Source organism: Pollicipes pollicipes, unplaced genomic scaffold, assembly GCF_011947565.3.
Source record: "Pollicipes pollicipes isolate AB1234 unplaced genomic scaffold, Ppol_2.1 Scaffold_7261;HRSCAF=8764_pilon_pilon_pilon, whole genome shotgun sequence".
NCBI classification, from domain to species: Eukaryota; Metazoa; Arthropoda; class Thecostraca; order Pollicipedomorpha; family Pollicipedidae; genus Pollicipes; species Pollicipes pollicipes.
In genome coordinates, this window is record NW_023597054.1 from 24550045 (window position 1) to 24563698 (window position 13654).

General features: G+C 55.3%; 1 protein-coding gene across 2 annotated transcripts in view; it reads right to left on the reverse strand.

The window, feature by feature from the left end:
* The window catches only part of Lztr1 (Leucine zipper like transcription regulator 1), a 60870-nt gene that overhangs the window by 39198 nt on the left and 8018 nt on the right, over positions 1 to 13654 (reverse strand). For both annotated transcript variants that reach the window (XM_037236311.1, XM_037236310.1), the window contains exons 6-11: positions 9213 to 9376; positions 8743 to 8889; positions 7775 to 7940; positions 6841 to 7041; positions 5588 to 5788; positions 4939 to 5069 (exon numbers count right to left, since the gene is read on the reverse strand). In XM_037236311.1, the coding sequence (XP_037092206.1) occupies positions 4939 to 5069; positions 5588 to 5788; positions 6841 to 7041; positions 7775 to 7940; positions 8743 to 8889; positions 9213 to 9376 (1010 nt within the window). The remainder of the gene's footprint in view (positions 1 to 4938; positions 5070 to 5587; positions 5789 to 6840; positions 7042 to 7774; positions 7941 to 8742; positions 8890 to 9212; positions 9377 to 13654) is intronic.

Below are 13654 nucleotides of genomic sequence, written 5' to 3' on the forward strand. Positions count from 1 at the left end.
CCCCCCCCCCCCCCTGATGTAGAACTAGACTGGTGTAGCATGATGTAGCATATCTCACATGCGTGAGTGACGGTCGGTGCTGATTGACCTTGGTCACTGCCTTCAGTTAAAATATACCGCAGTCTAAGTTTTGGATATGGTGGAAGAATTGTTCGACGTTGTTGAGAACGAATTAACCTTATAACAGAACTTTTAAGAACTGTGGTCAGTAAGGACTAAAAACGCCTCTAACGAAGTGGATTTTGAATGTGTTTGTTCATATGTATGGATATTTCAGTTATTTTTCATAATAAATGCTGCGTGTATAGGGAACTATAAAGGTGCCGTCAGGTCACCAGAATATTGATAACTTCCACATACAGATTGGTCCGGGCACCTGGCGGGACGCGAAAACTTCCTGTTTGGACTATGTATGGGCCCTGAAAACCGGGCGCCACAACGTTGGGAAAAAAGTGAGCCGTGTTGGCGTAAACCGGCGCTTGGTTTGACGTGCAGCGCCCGCCGTCAGCAGCAGCCGCAGTGTGACCGGCTAGCGGCACAATAACCGCCACCCACCGCCCCCGGTACGCCCGCAGGCTCAGAAGACATCGGCCAGGTGTTGGCCGAGTTTCGGCGCAACGGCGTGGAGAGCGAGCTGGTGCCCGGCGACGGCGGCTGGACGTGCAGCCGGGCGGCAGCCGCCGCCGGCGAACTGGCCCGGTCGCTGGCCGGCCTGCACCTGAGGGGCGGCCCGCCGCCCAGCTGGCTGCCCCTGGACAGCAGCCTGTCATCCCAGTACGGCGGTCCCGACAGGGGACGGCCACGCGGCAGTCCGCCACTGGGCCTGCGCGGAGGCCTCGATGTGGAGCGACCAAGCAGCATTCCGCCGCTGAGCGTGTGCAGGAGCCCCGACATGGAACGGCCAGGCAGCAGTCCGCCGCTGAGCGTGTGCAGGAGCCCCGACATGGGACGGTCAGGCTGCATTCCGCCGCTGAGCGTGTGCAGGAGCCCCGACATGGGACGGCCAGGCTGCATTCTGCCGCTGAGCGTGTGCAGGAGCCCCGACATGGGACGGCCAGGCTGCATTCCACCGCTGAGCCTGTGCAGGAGCCCCGACATGGGACAGCCGGGGCGCAGTGCGCTACCGGCCCGCTACGGCCCAGTAGCCGGCGCTCCGCCTCGGACGGGGCCGAGCCCGCCCGCAGTGCGCTGCAGGGCGCAGACGCCTCGCCGCCGGGCCAAGGCGCCCAAGCACTGCGTGTTCTGCAAGAACAACAACGAGATGCCCTACGTGTACAGGGGCCACGTGCTGAAGGTAAGCGCTGCTGACTGATTGGTGCCAGGTAGGGGCATGCGGGCTACCCCCATCTCCACACTATCTCCCGTCACTGCCTGTTTTGGCGGACTCGTATTGGAAGCTGATTCAGAGGTCACTGTTCCGTTAATATAGGTTGAAAGCGGAAAAACTCCAGCTGAGCTGTAGAAGACGCGACATCGACAACGGAGGATAGCTTAGGCGGCCGTCGCGTTCTTGTCCGTGCCAGCCAACGGATGCATGCACCCGCAGACGAGTGTGACGCCTGTTGCAGGACGACAACAGCGTGGTGCGTTGCCCGATCCTGCGGGTGTACACGTGTCCCACGTGCGGCGCGTCCGGCGACTGGGCGCACACCCTGAAATACTGCCCGCTGCGGGGGGTCGCGACTGAGTCCGCCAGCCAGCCGCCGCCGACCGTGACCGGCCGTGCCATCACCAAGACGCTCCGCTGCTGAAACGGTGTATCCCACCCAGCGTCCACGCGTCATCCCCTGGCCGAGCGGGGGCCGGCAGAGGCTACGGCACGGGTCCCAGGACGCGCCGCGTGATGGTGATGAGTTGGCAAGCTAAGGAATGCAATGGTGCGCCGGTGCGGTGGGGTAACGCGATCTCCAGTTCAGGGATCCTTCGCCTCGAACGTCCACGACGTTGATCTTCATAATTTTGTTCCATATTGGCGCGGTTTGATGTTGGCGTTACGGCACCATGTTAATGTGCTGACGCCGGCCAGCCGTCGCACGGGCTTGGGGCCAGGCGATGGTGGCGTGCATTCATTAGCCGAGATGTGTTGTACTTGATGTTGGCGTGCGGTATCGATACGCTTATGTCGCGGCTTCGCATTGGGGTCTTCGCCGCATTGTTCGCGAATCCCTGAGAGAAGAACAAGTTTCCCCATTCATCAATCCAGAATATACCTGATACTCGACCAATATAAGGTTGTTTCGATTCCCGTTGGTTTGGTTTTGGGCGGGCATGATAGCTGACATCATCAGGGTGAATTACCACCGACTCAAATAGCTTCTCACAGCTGGTTACATCCGTTTACATTCGGCTAGGAGTTGCGACTAGGGACGCTTGGCGATCAAAAAACGGATCAACTGAGGCGCGGCTAAAACATCTGCACTGTTTGATTGGAAGACTTGAGTAGTCAAACTGCAAAGAACTGATTTGACGCGGTATTTCTACGCTGATAAGGGTCAAATCGCGCTATACGTTGGCAAAAGCACGTTGAACGGCCTGTGATGGAACGCACCAGGTATGCTACCTTACTCTGCCAGTCAGGCGGGAAGCAAAGTCGCCACGCGCAAGTGGAGCAGGTGAACACCGTGTGCGCGTCTACCCCTGCACGGAATGAATCCACACCTGGCACTGGGGCACACGCCGGCCGTTTGCAGGACAGAGTTGTCCCGTCTTAATCAGACGGCACTGCTCCGTGACGTCCGAGTCTATGATTGTACCAGCATGTGACCAGGCATTGATCGTTCATCGTGCTGAAGTTTAATTTTTGCATTAGACGTGCGATCTTTTGATTTCGCCACCAGGTCACCAGGCGTCAGTTATACATCATAGTAAATTATCAGAAAAATCCAAGGCGTCGACTCCTTCGGTAATTTCTATCGGTTGTTGGGTGTGATCAATATTAATTATATAATTATACCTCGACCTTACTAATAATATGTTATCTAACGGTGTGGTTGTGGTTTGAAACGAGCCATTGAAAAAATACTTTTCGCACGTAGCCCTGTGGCCGACGGGGTTTTCGGCAACCGATAGCTGCCAAAGCAATAGGTGCGCAACTATGGTTTCCCAATATGTGACCAGGCATTAGTCGTGCAGCCTCAAGCTAATGCTTCGACGAAATGGAAGGGATCCGAGTTATCGATTCTGCCGAATATGTGAATATCCGAATGCCACACCAACTTTGCCGGCGCCCAGTTTTCACCAGTTGCGACCGTCACAACAAGAAACGTCACAACTTGTCATATCACAGGTCTTCCGGGATAGGCACACAGACATAAATTATCTAATTCTCTCGCGTTTTAAGACATAAGGAGACGACTTTTGCCAGGGCAACGTCGCGGCTGCTGAGACCGGTGTTCGCCACGGGTCGGACCAGCCCTGCGGGCATGCAAGGAGTAGGACAGGGCCTCTGCCGGAAAACAACTGCGCGCTTCGTATGAACTCAGGCTCGAGCAGGCTCTAGATAATAATAAAACTGGTGGGGGATCACAAGGAGGGATCACCACAGACTACATTCACCATTTGTTTGCTTCCTTAGAAGGCAGGGTAACTGCATTCCCGATAAAAATTGTATAGCATGCCTTTCTGCATGCCAAAGAACCAACGACATGATATCAAAGAACGTTCAGAATATATTAAGGAAATGTACGATGGGCGTTGTCGGATTTTCCGGCTGTCCTGACATTGTCGCCACGCAAACAGTTAGCTTCTCGAACGAGCTGAAACTGGCCAACGGTAGACGGCGTATCTACGGCTCGTTCGAAGATATTGTGGTGGGGGCTTTGAACTCCAGGTCTGTAGATGCCTTGATTTCGAGAATTATGGAACATATGGTAACGAGGAGCAGGAACTCAAAGCCTCCCGGTCATGCCCTTAATGTTGGTCACGGTAACTGCGACGAATCTTTGCTACTAACTTAAATTGACTACCTTTAGTTGAAATTTTACGCGGGTGAAAACTGCTTGAAACGAAAATTCAAATTTTGCGCTGGTCAAGCCGCCTCATCGCTAAACCATCAGCGAAAGTTGTTTTCCCAACCGCAGTTACGCGTGCTTATATGCATCCATTTCATCAACTTTGATATTGGTATTTGGCATTGGTGTCTTTTGGATAGTAGTTATCCACTTATAGCTTCCGTGCTTCCACCAAGGAACTTGGAAAACCGTTTTGTTTTGATCGGCGATCACATGAGGTCGGCAGGTCAAACATCGGAGGCATATTTTTTGTACTGCCAACAGTAAACGCATCCAACTCGAACTTGATCCAAGCCTCCATTTTGTAAACTTCGAGCGGCTCACGTTAACTCAGTTGAGCGCTTTTTTATTCATCCGCGTTTCAATATCATTTTGCCATTCCATATGATGCTATTCAGCCAATGTGTTTTCAGATACAATCTGAACCTTTAAATTGGATAAATTTCGAGGATCAAAACCCACGTGACGCAGCGATTGTTGCATGAGCCCTGACCAAAATACGCGACAGTGAACGTCCACTTCAGCAGCATAATATCACGGTGAAAGTTTGACGTGTGATTCTTGACACACATAGCTCCATCTTCCGACCTCGCCTGACCTTAAGCGCAGCCGCTGCCTCCAGCCGCAAGTCACCTCAGTCCGGGCCGAACAACGAGCAATTAAAGCGACTTGAACCAGAGGGTTGGTGAACCAAGACAGTGGCTCGAACCAACTGAGATATCGGGACGGGTAAACATTCTCGACAAATTTGATTAGATAACATTTGGTTGAGTTGATACATTATTTTGTGAAAAAAGCAGACTCATGAAAGCATCAGTGACCAGAGTTTGTGGCTCACGACTGATGGTCCTGCACCATCACGCCGGTCGAGCGCCCGACTAAGCCAATTTCGAGTGACGCCGGCCGCTGCGAGCCAGCGGCGACTGACCTGAGGCAGAACTCCTTGATGTAGTTGAGCTGGAGAGCGCTGGCGTTCTCCAGCGCCACCAGCACATTCCGCTGATTGATGGCTGCTTCCAGGTACTGGACGCAGAGCTGCTCCAGTCGACACATGTCGAACTGGAACGGAGTCAATTGTCAGCTAGACTCCAGGGCCATGGGCGAGGCGAGACTGTCACGGTGCCGCCACATCAGAACCCGGGCCATCGGTGACCAGGGCTCGCTCCCAGGTCGTCATGAGCAGGGCCTTGATCACCAGGCGACGCCGTCTACAAGGAGTGAAAATCGGGGCCGCTAATCCATCTGGTGCACGAGTCAGAATGTGCAGCCGGCAGAGGAGGATCGTCGGCGAGGGGGAGTCCGGCGTCAACCAACGAGTGGGTGAACCACAGCTACCACAGCTGGGTCGGCATCTGGAGCAGTCGGAAACCACCAGCATCAACCCTTCGAAAGTCATCGTGGGAGGCCCACAAAGTGGGACCCGCCCCCCATGGCGTGTCAGCCTTCACAACGGCGCCGGGAGTAGTGCGTTGTTCACGAGGCGGCGCCGCACGCTGCGCCTGTGAGGGTGACGCCGGCACCGTCGGCGGGCACGCACGCCTCGACCCCAGCACTCGCGCCATCACCACCTGACTGACCTGCAGCGCCAGCCGGTACACGTCCATCATGGTTGGCACGATGCGGGCGCTGGCCCGGTCGCCCTGCGTGCGCTTGGTCGGGTCGATCTGGTCCGTATAGATGTAGTCTAGCACCAGCTGAAACGGCTCTGGCGCCGCATCCGGCAGTCGCACCTCCAACAGCGGCGTGTCCCGGTACGGGATGGTGGCCGGACCGAACACCTGACGGCATAACGGGACTCAGTGTCACAGGCTTGGGAGGCGTGTCCCAGTACCGGACATAACGCCTGACGACATAACGGGACTCAGCGCCGCGGGCATGGGGGCGTGTCCCAGCATCGGATCCATGCTGCGTGCGAATAAAGCACATAATCACAACAGTGGAGAGATGTGTGACAAACTGTCGTAGCAAACGGCATCGGCTCCTTGTCGTTTGCCTGCATCGGCTCCTTGTGGTGCACCTGTATCAGCTTCTTGTGGCGTACCTGTTGAAGATTCAATATCTGCTTTGGTCCACGTTAACTGTGTTAGTGTCACTCACAAATTACTTCGGCCGATACTTTGTTATATGCTATGTTGCGGATGTTGACCGTATCTGCCCCATGCGGTAATGGATGGTCCTCTTGCCCTTGCCAAAAGTTCTTTTTGTCTATCCCAGGCGTCGGACGTCCGCTGACGTGCCTATCTGAGGTGTCGGACGTCCGCCGACGTGCCTATCTGAGATGTCGGACGTCCGTTGACGTGTCCATCCCAGGTATCGGATGTCCGCTGACGTGTGTATCCCAGGTGTCCTGACAGCAATTTTGGTGCGATCCTAACAGGAACATCGCGACCGTTCCCCAACTTTCCGGTTGGGGGATGACTGGGATCAGCTCTGCAAATGAGGCACTTTGGTCGGGATTTCCAACCTTCTCCAGACTGTTTCCCAACATTTTCCCAAGGAGGATGCCCGGCGGATTACCCGAGCTGCCTATGGCGATTATGTACCGAAAACGAAATTCCCAAGGAAATTCCAAATCCATCGGTTAGGGAGTCCCAAGTTTCCCCAAGCGATGGCCGATGGCAGGACCTCAATCGCGGAAAGCTCGAAAAAGCCGAAGCATTTCTCAGACCAGTTGTGGAAACTTAGCCTTTCACAATCTTTCCCTAGCATTCCCCAACCTGTCCCCAGGCAAATTGCTGGCTGGATGGTGGGAGTGCGTTGACGTACCGGCCTCAAGCGGCGGGAGTCCGCTGACGTACCTGCCTCAGGTGGTATGGGCCAGCCGACGTACCTGCTCCAGGTGGCGGGCGCGTGCTTCGGCCGCCTGGCGCACCTTGGCGCGCAGGTGGTGAGCGCGCGCCGCCACCATTGCCACGTGCGCCGGCACGCGCGCCTCCTGCGGGCCCACGATGAACTCGACGTCGCACAGCTGGCGCGACTCCAGAAGTTTGCCGAAGTCGTCATGCAGCGTGCATTTCGGGTAGGCCGAGAACTAGAGGACAGGCCGGCAGTTAGACACAGTAGCAGCTGGCAGATGAGCGTCGTTACTTAGTTGTGCAGCTGTAGAGCAAAGAGGAACAATACAGCGGAGTTACATATCCGAACGCCTCTGAAAGGGAGGAAGTGATTTGACTGTTGATGACGCAGCCCGGTCGGCATACCGACGGGCCGCACCGAGACACGGCTTCGGACACATCAGGCTGAACCTGGAGCCAAAGGAGCCGGCCAGTGAGCCGCAGGAGGTGGTCGGACTGCCCGCCGATGAGCCGCAGGAGATGGTCGGACTGCCCTCTCGTGAGCCGCAGGGGGTGGCCCGATTGCCCGCCAATGAGCCGCAGGAGATGGCCGGAATGTCCGCGGGGAGCCGCAGGAGGTGGTCGGTCTCATGTTTTATGCAATCCGATACCCGTCCCGTGAGTCCGCTGACTCGCCCGTGAGACTTCGGTCCCCGAACCAAGAGCTGTGCGGGTGCTTACAGTTTGCTAGGCACAACATTATGAGTCTCAGCGCTCCGATCCCACACCGTCCGGGCCACAACAGCAGTCGCACAGGCCTGACCTCCGGAGTCCCCGCCTTGCCTATCAGCGTGCCACAGCAGTCACACAGGTCTGACTCCAAGGGTCCCTCCCCCGTTTAGCAGAATGCCACAGCAGTCACACAAGTCCGACTCCGGGAATCCCTCGCTCTGATGTTCGACAGGAGCGTGCCATCAGGCGGTGCCGCACCTGGAAGCGGTACATCTCGCCGCTGCGCACGTTGTTGTCCACCGTCCCGCCGAAGATGTACATGGCGTCGTGCACGACGGCCGCCGCGTGGAAGAGCCGCCCCGAAGGCAGCTGCGAGTCGGCAGACGGCACCACCGTCGACCACGTCTGTGTGTCCAGGTCGAAACTGGAACAGCCCCAGACGCGGCGGTCAGCGGTAAGTAGGCGTAAACGGTCTCGGCCGCAGCACCGGCGAGGCGAGGCGACCAGCGGTAAGCAGTCCCGACCGCAGCACCGGCGAGGCGAGGCGACCAGCGGTAAGCAGTCCCGACCGCAGCGCCGGCGAGGCGAGGCGACCAGCGGTAAGCAGTCTCGGCCGCAGCACCGGCGAGGCGAGGCGACCAGCGGTAAGCAGTCCCGACCGCAGCGCCGGCGAGGCGAGGCGACCAGCGGTAAGCAGTCTCGGCCGCAGCACCGGCGAGGCGAGGCGACCAGCGGTAAGCAGTCCCGACCGCAGCGCCGGCGAGGCGCGCGTATCATGCCTTCATCCGTGGATTTACGATGTGTGTAGCTGCTGCAGCCACACACATCACGGACATACATCCAGTGTTACATGTATAAGCGCCGTGATCATTCGCGCTGATTGCAGCGGATACCACTCGCTACCCAAAAGCTAAGCCGTTCCATGCACTAGGTCCGTATCGGAGAAGACATTGTGTGATCTCAACTCAGACGACTGCCTGCACGTTACGCGGTGCTTGAACCAGCCCGCACAATTCCAGACGTTATCGTGCTCATTCGCTTAGACCACTGCCGTGCACCAGGAAGAGCTACCAAAAAGCTCGCCCCCTTCCCTGCCGCATCCACACGCCTACTCATCCCGAACCCCTCTAAAACACAGCGCGCCGCGGAACGGCAGAGCCCAGGGAAGGGTCGCGGCGATCCCTCAGGCCCGGTCGGGTCGGCAGCCGCCGTTGGACGCCACTGACCAGTGCAGGTCGTTGGGTAGCGTGGAGTCGGCGGCGCCGCCCAGCACGTACAGGTGCCGGTCGTACGCCACCATGGTGTGGCCATAACGACGCGTCGGCGCCGGTGGCGCCCCACGCAGGATGTGGTCCGTCGAGATACGGCTCCAACTGCGACGGGGTCGCACCGAGGTCAGGCCGAGGTCACAGCGGGGTCGCACTGAGGCCATGCCCGCCTACGTCTGGCTCATGGGCCAGACGAAACAACAGGCCGCTAATGTAAGGCGGTGGGTTAGAGGTGGAAAAAGGTGATCTATCAATAACACCGAAGTGGGAAAGGGGTCTCCCTGTCTGTGAGAAACTTAGAAAAGAGGATAGTCAGTGAGTTTTCATTACCCGTCCCACGATGTGCAATGGCCTCTGCTCGCAGCACCAGCAAAGAAGACCTGCGACAAAGCAGTAAGGCGACTGACTCTCCCCACCCCGCTACTCACACCTGGTCGATGAGGTTAAACTGAAAGAGCGAGTTGGTGATCCTGGCGCCTGAGTGCCCGCTGAAGACGAACATGGAGTCGCGCGCTACGGCCATCGGGAAGTTGCAACAGGTGGGCGGGCACTCGCCCTTCTGCTGGATCTCCTCCCATACGTGCGTGTCGCCCTGCGCCAGAGGAGGGCGGTGAGCGCCACCAGCCAGCCCAGGTGAGCGTTACTCGTGACCTGGCCTGACGCTGCCGGCGGCAGGGTCAGTACGGTGGCGCCAGTTCCCGCCTGACGGCAGCAGTGACACGTCCAGCTCCACGTGAGTGACATGACCTCATATATCTGCCGCTCGTATAGGCGCGGGTCTGCAGTGACACGCTCAGCTCCACGTCAGTGACATGGCCTCATACATCTGGCGCTCGTATGGGCGCGGGTCTGCAGTGACACGCTCAGCTCCACGTGAGTGACATGGCCTCATATATCTGGCGCTCGTATGGGCGCGGGTCTGCAGTGACACCCCCAGCTCCACGTGGGTGACATGACCTCATACAGCTGCCGCTCGTATGGGCGCGGGTCTGCCAGCAGTTCGCCATAAGCCACATAGCGCACATGTTCGTCTTTTCGCCGTAATGGCATGGTCGCCACCCCGCTGTCAGTAACACGGTCCACATGCCAGTCACCTGCCGTCAGTGGCACGACCCGTATGCCCCACAGCCCACCGTCAGTGACACGGTTCGCATGCCCCCAGACCACCGTCAGTGACACGGTCCGTATGTCCCCCAGCCCACCGTCAGTGATATGGTTCGCATGCCCACAGCCCACCGTCAGTGATACGGTCCACATGCTCCCAGACCACCGTCAGTGACACGGTCCGTATGTCCCCCAGACCACCGCCAGTGACACAGTCCGTATGTTTCCAGCCCACCTTCAGTGATGCGGTCCGTATGCCCCCAGATCACCGTCAGTGACACGGTCCGCATGCCCCCAGAGCACCGTCAGTGATACGGTCCGCATGCCCCCAGCCCACCGTCAGCGATACGGTCCGTATGTCCCATAGCCTACCGTCAGCGATACGCTCCGCATGCTCCCAGAGCACCGTCAGCGATACGGTCTGCATGCCCCCAGCCCACTGTCAGCGATACGGTCCGTATGTCCCATAGCCTACCGTCAGCGATACGGTCCGCATGCCCCCAGACCAGCGTCAGTGACACGGTCCGTATGTCCGCCAGGCTACCATCAGTGACACGGTCCGCATGCCCCCAGCCCACCGTCAGTGACACGGTCCGCATGTCCCCAGACCACCGTCAGTGACACGGTCCGTATGTCACCCAGACCACCATCAGTGACACGGTCCGCATGTCTCCAGACCACCGTCAGTGGCACGGTCTACACGATGTCGTGTCGACAGTCACGGAATACGTGGTCTGGGCCTGCACTTCGAGCTTCTGGGGAACGACTTGTTTCAACAAAATTCGACACAAGTACGTCATGCAGCACAAGAAAAAACTAAGCCCGACCGACGACAGTTTAGCGACCAGGTGATCAACATGGTCAGTTCAATGCATTGGAATATCACGAGTAGGCCATTATTTCTGTCAACTCCAAAAACCTCGGCACGAGTGTACGCACGAGCTATTATAAACATTCTTTAAAAAGATTTAATCCGAACCTTTTGAATAGAAGTATTTCTGGGATCAGAGCTCGCGCTAAGCAATGCTTCTTGTGCAAGATCTGACCCCTACCATCCGATAGCACAATCTCATGCCAACGGCAGAATTTGGTGGCGAAAGCTTAAACGGCCGCAGTGCTCGGCACAGTTCGTCCTGCCCCCTGGCGTCATCTGTCCTTTATCGCGGCCGCTGCCACCGGCCGTAGGCCCCACCTGCTAAGTGAAAACAGCAGGCGCCTTAAAGCGACTCGAACTCCCCCGCCATGGGTGGGCGAATCGGAAGGCATGCGCTCTAACCAACTGAGCTATCGGAACTGAATTTAGATCTGTTCCTCAATCTGTTTGTCCCCCCAGAGCACATGAATGAATGCATTGTTTCATGAATGTGCATTCAGGACATTGCAACACCGACCGTCCGAGTTACCAGCACACTCACCACTCGATATCATCTTGTAAACGTATATATGAGGTCAGTCGACGCTCCGAATCAGACTGTGCGATCTTCAGCTCAATCCAACCAACCATGGGTGCAGGCATAGGGGAGGCGCGGCGGCCACGGCTCCGCTTTTGAACATGGGGGCCAGCAATGCTACCTGCGCCTCCCTCCCCACTTTTTCAGCTTTAATTTGCATTAATCTAGGTGCAGCACCACTGGGGATGGGGGACGGGGACGCATCGCTCTCCATCTTCGGATACAAAGGGACGGTCCCCTCTATCATAACAGTTTCCTAACAAGACAAAATGTATTCCTGGCAGTCATTTTCATTCATGGGGACCTATTTTTATCCCACCAGAACGAAGTTCCATATCTGTTAGTGTCGTAATGTTAACTTTATGGCGTTACTGAGACCCATGCAAATGACCACTGGGCGGCATTCCCAAGATTATCCACGTGCATTCGGTGTCTTCAGTCCAGTGCGTAGAGTTAAAGCCGGATGGGACGCGACTGGATCACCACGTGCTTGGGAAGACATGTACATTACATATTTCTTGAAAAGGTGAAAACTGATAACGCGAGGTTATGTCTGCCTTTCAGAGTCTCCAAGTGCGAAAACTGTGATCAGCACCTATCACGTGTGTAACACTTAGCAAATTTTTCTGTCCATCGCACACCTGGAAGCATTCTTTGACAGAAAGGTACCTTGCATGATACCGACATTATACAATATGTCTTGCATGGCCAAGGTGCAACTCCTAACAAATTGCTATCACCACAACTTGTTTAGATATGGACAGATTTTGATGACACTTATAAAGGCGTCCTATGATGTGTTACACGCATTTGGCACGCTTACCATGAAATCCCCCTGGAATTCACTCATTAAAAGAAATTCGTCCATTTCCTTGCCCCAACTCCACTCTGGCAAAGTATGGTCCATTACAATCTCTGATTAGTTAAATATTGTTTAAGTTAAAAAGGGTTCTGCCCAATCAACTGCAAATAGCTTCCTCTTCGATGGGAATTTATTTTTTTATGCGCACTGCTCAGAAAGTAAGACTGTCCAGCCGGCCCGTCGAGCCATTCTGTGGACCGGCTGGGGCCCGGCTTTTTTGAAAATCCCCTTAGCTTTGATAGCTGACCACTCTTGAAATCTGAAGAACTTGACTTTGACCTAAGGCCAAATACCTCATTTTCATTAAAACCGCCTCCCAAACTGCTCTCCTGTATAGCTTTCGAGTCTCGTGTTTGCAGAATTTGTGTCTGCAGATATACCGTCCCCTCAGGCGCTAGATCGGGACCCCGGGTACGCTTGGGTTGAGGCATCTGCATTTCGTGCAGATGAACAAAGATGCTCGTTTCAAGCTTATACGCACAAAGAGGTCTGAATTTGATATAAGGTAATCACGGACAAATAGACATTTATCTTGTCATTCAGGTCAGGAGTATGGAGTATTTCCAAGGATTTCTGTTTTCTGTCGTGATATCAATCCTCGTCTGCCATGCAGAAATAGGAGTCGCTTTTTATGGCAATTCCGTGGCTATTCCTAAGTTTAGCTTACTTCTGTTCTACCTTTAACAAAGCATGCCAATAAACCTAGTTCACCAGGCATATTTCTCAAACCGCACTGGACACAGGCACTTTATGTGGTAAATGACAGCACGTTTTATCCTATCATGTACAACGATCGGAGATGCTTAAGGACAGGCTCTAGTTTCCTCTTGTACCAAAGGCTCCATACAGTCTTTCTCAATAACGGCTAATATTATAGTCAGATACCGTAACGCTGGTAATTTGCGGATGTTGTATGGAAAGCCGGTAAAATACGCAATGCCAGGTTTGAGCTAAAATGCCGAGTTAACCTAAACGTCAACGACAGATAAAGATACGCGGCTTGTTTAAGAAAAGCGTGTACCTCCCTCCTGCATACTAAAACAGATTAAATCAACAACGTTGAAGAAGGAGCAGCTGAATTCACGGTGGACCAATGCATGCCTTGGCAGGCAGCAAGGCAGGCGTGTTCCAGAAAGTATATTCGCTGCTGTGGTGTGGTGTAAGGGAAGATGATACGGAAATGGTACAGTAGCAGGTGTCCTTTACATGCTTTACACACCAATAAGTAATATGCAGTCGGCGCGCCCAAAAACTCTAATTAACAACAACACCAATAAGTAGTGATGCTGCTCCACAAACATGTAGCAAAGCAATCACACGATCAGGTCGTAGTCATGCAGGGGACAGGCGATACAGGACAGTGACCGCCGACGCCGGAGGGGAGCGGCTTAGGCGAGGAATATCCCAAGTGAGCACGGATCAGACAAGAAATATCCCAGACAAGGGCCTTCAT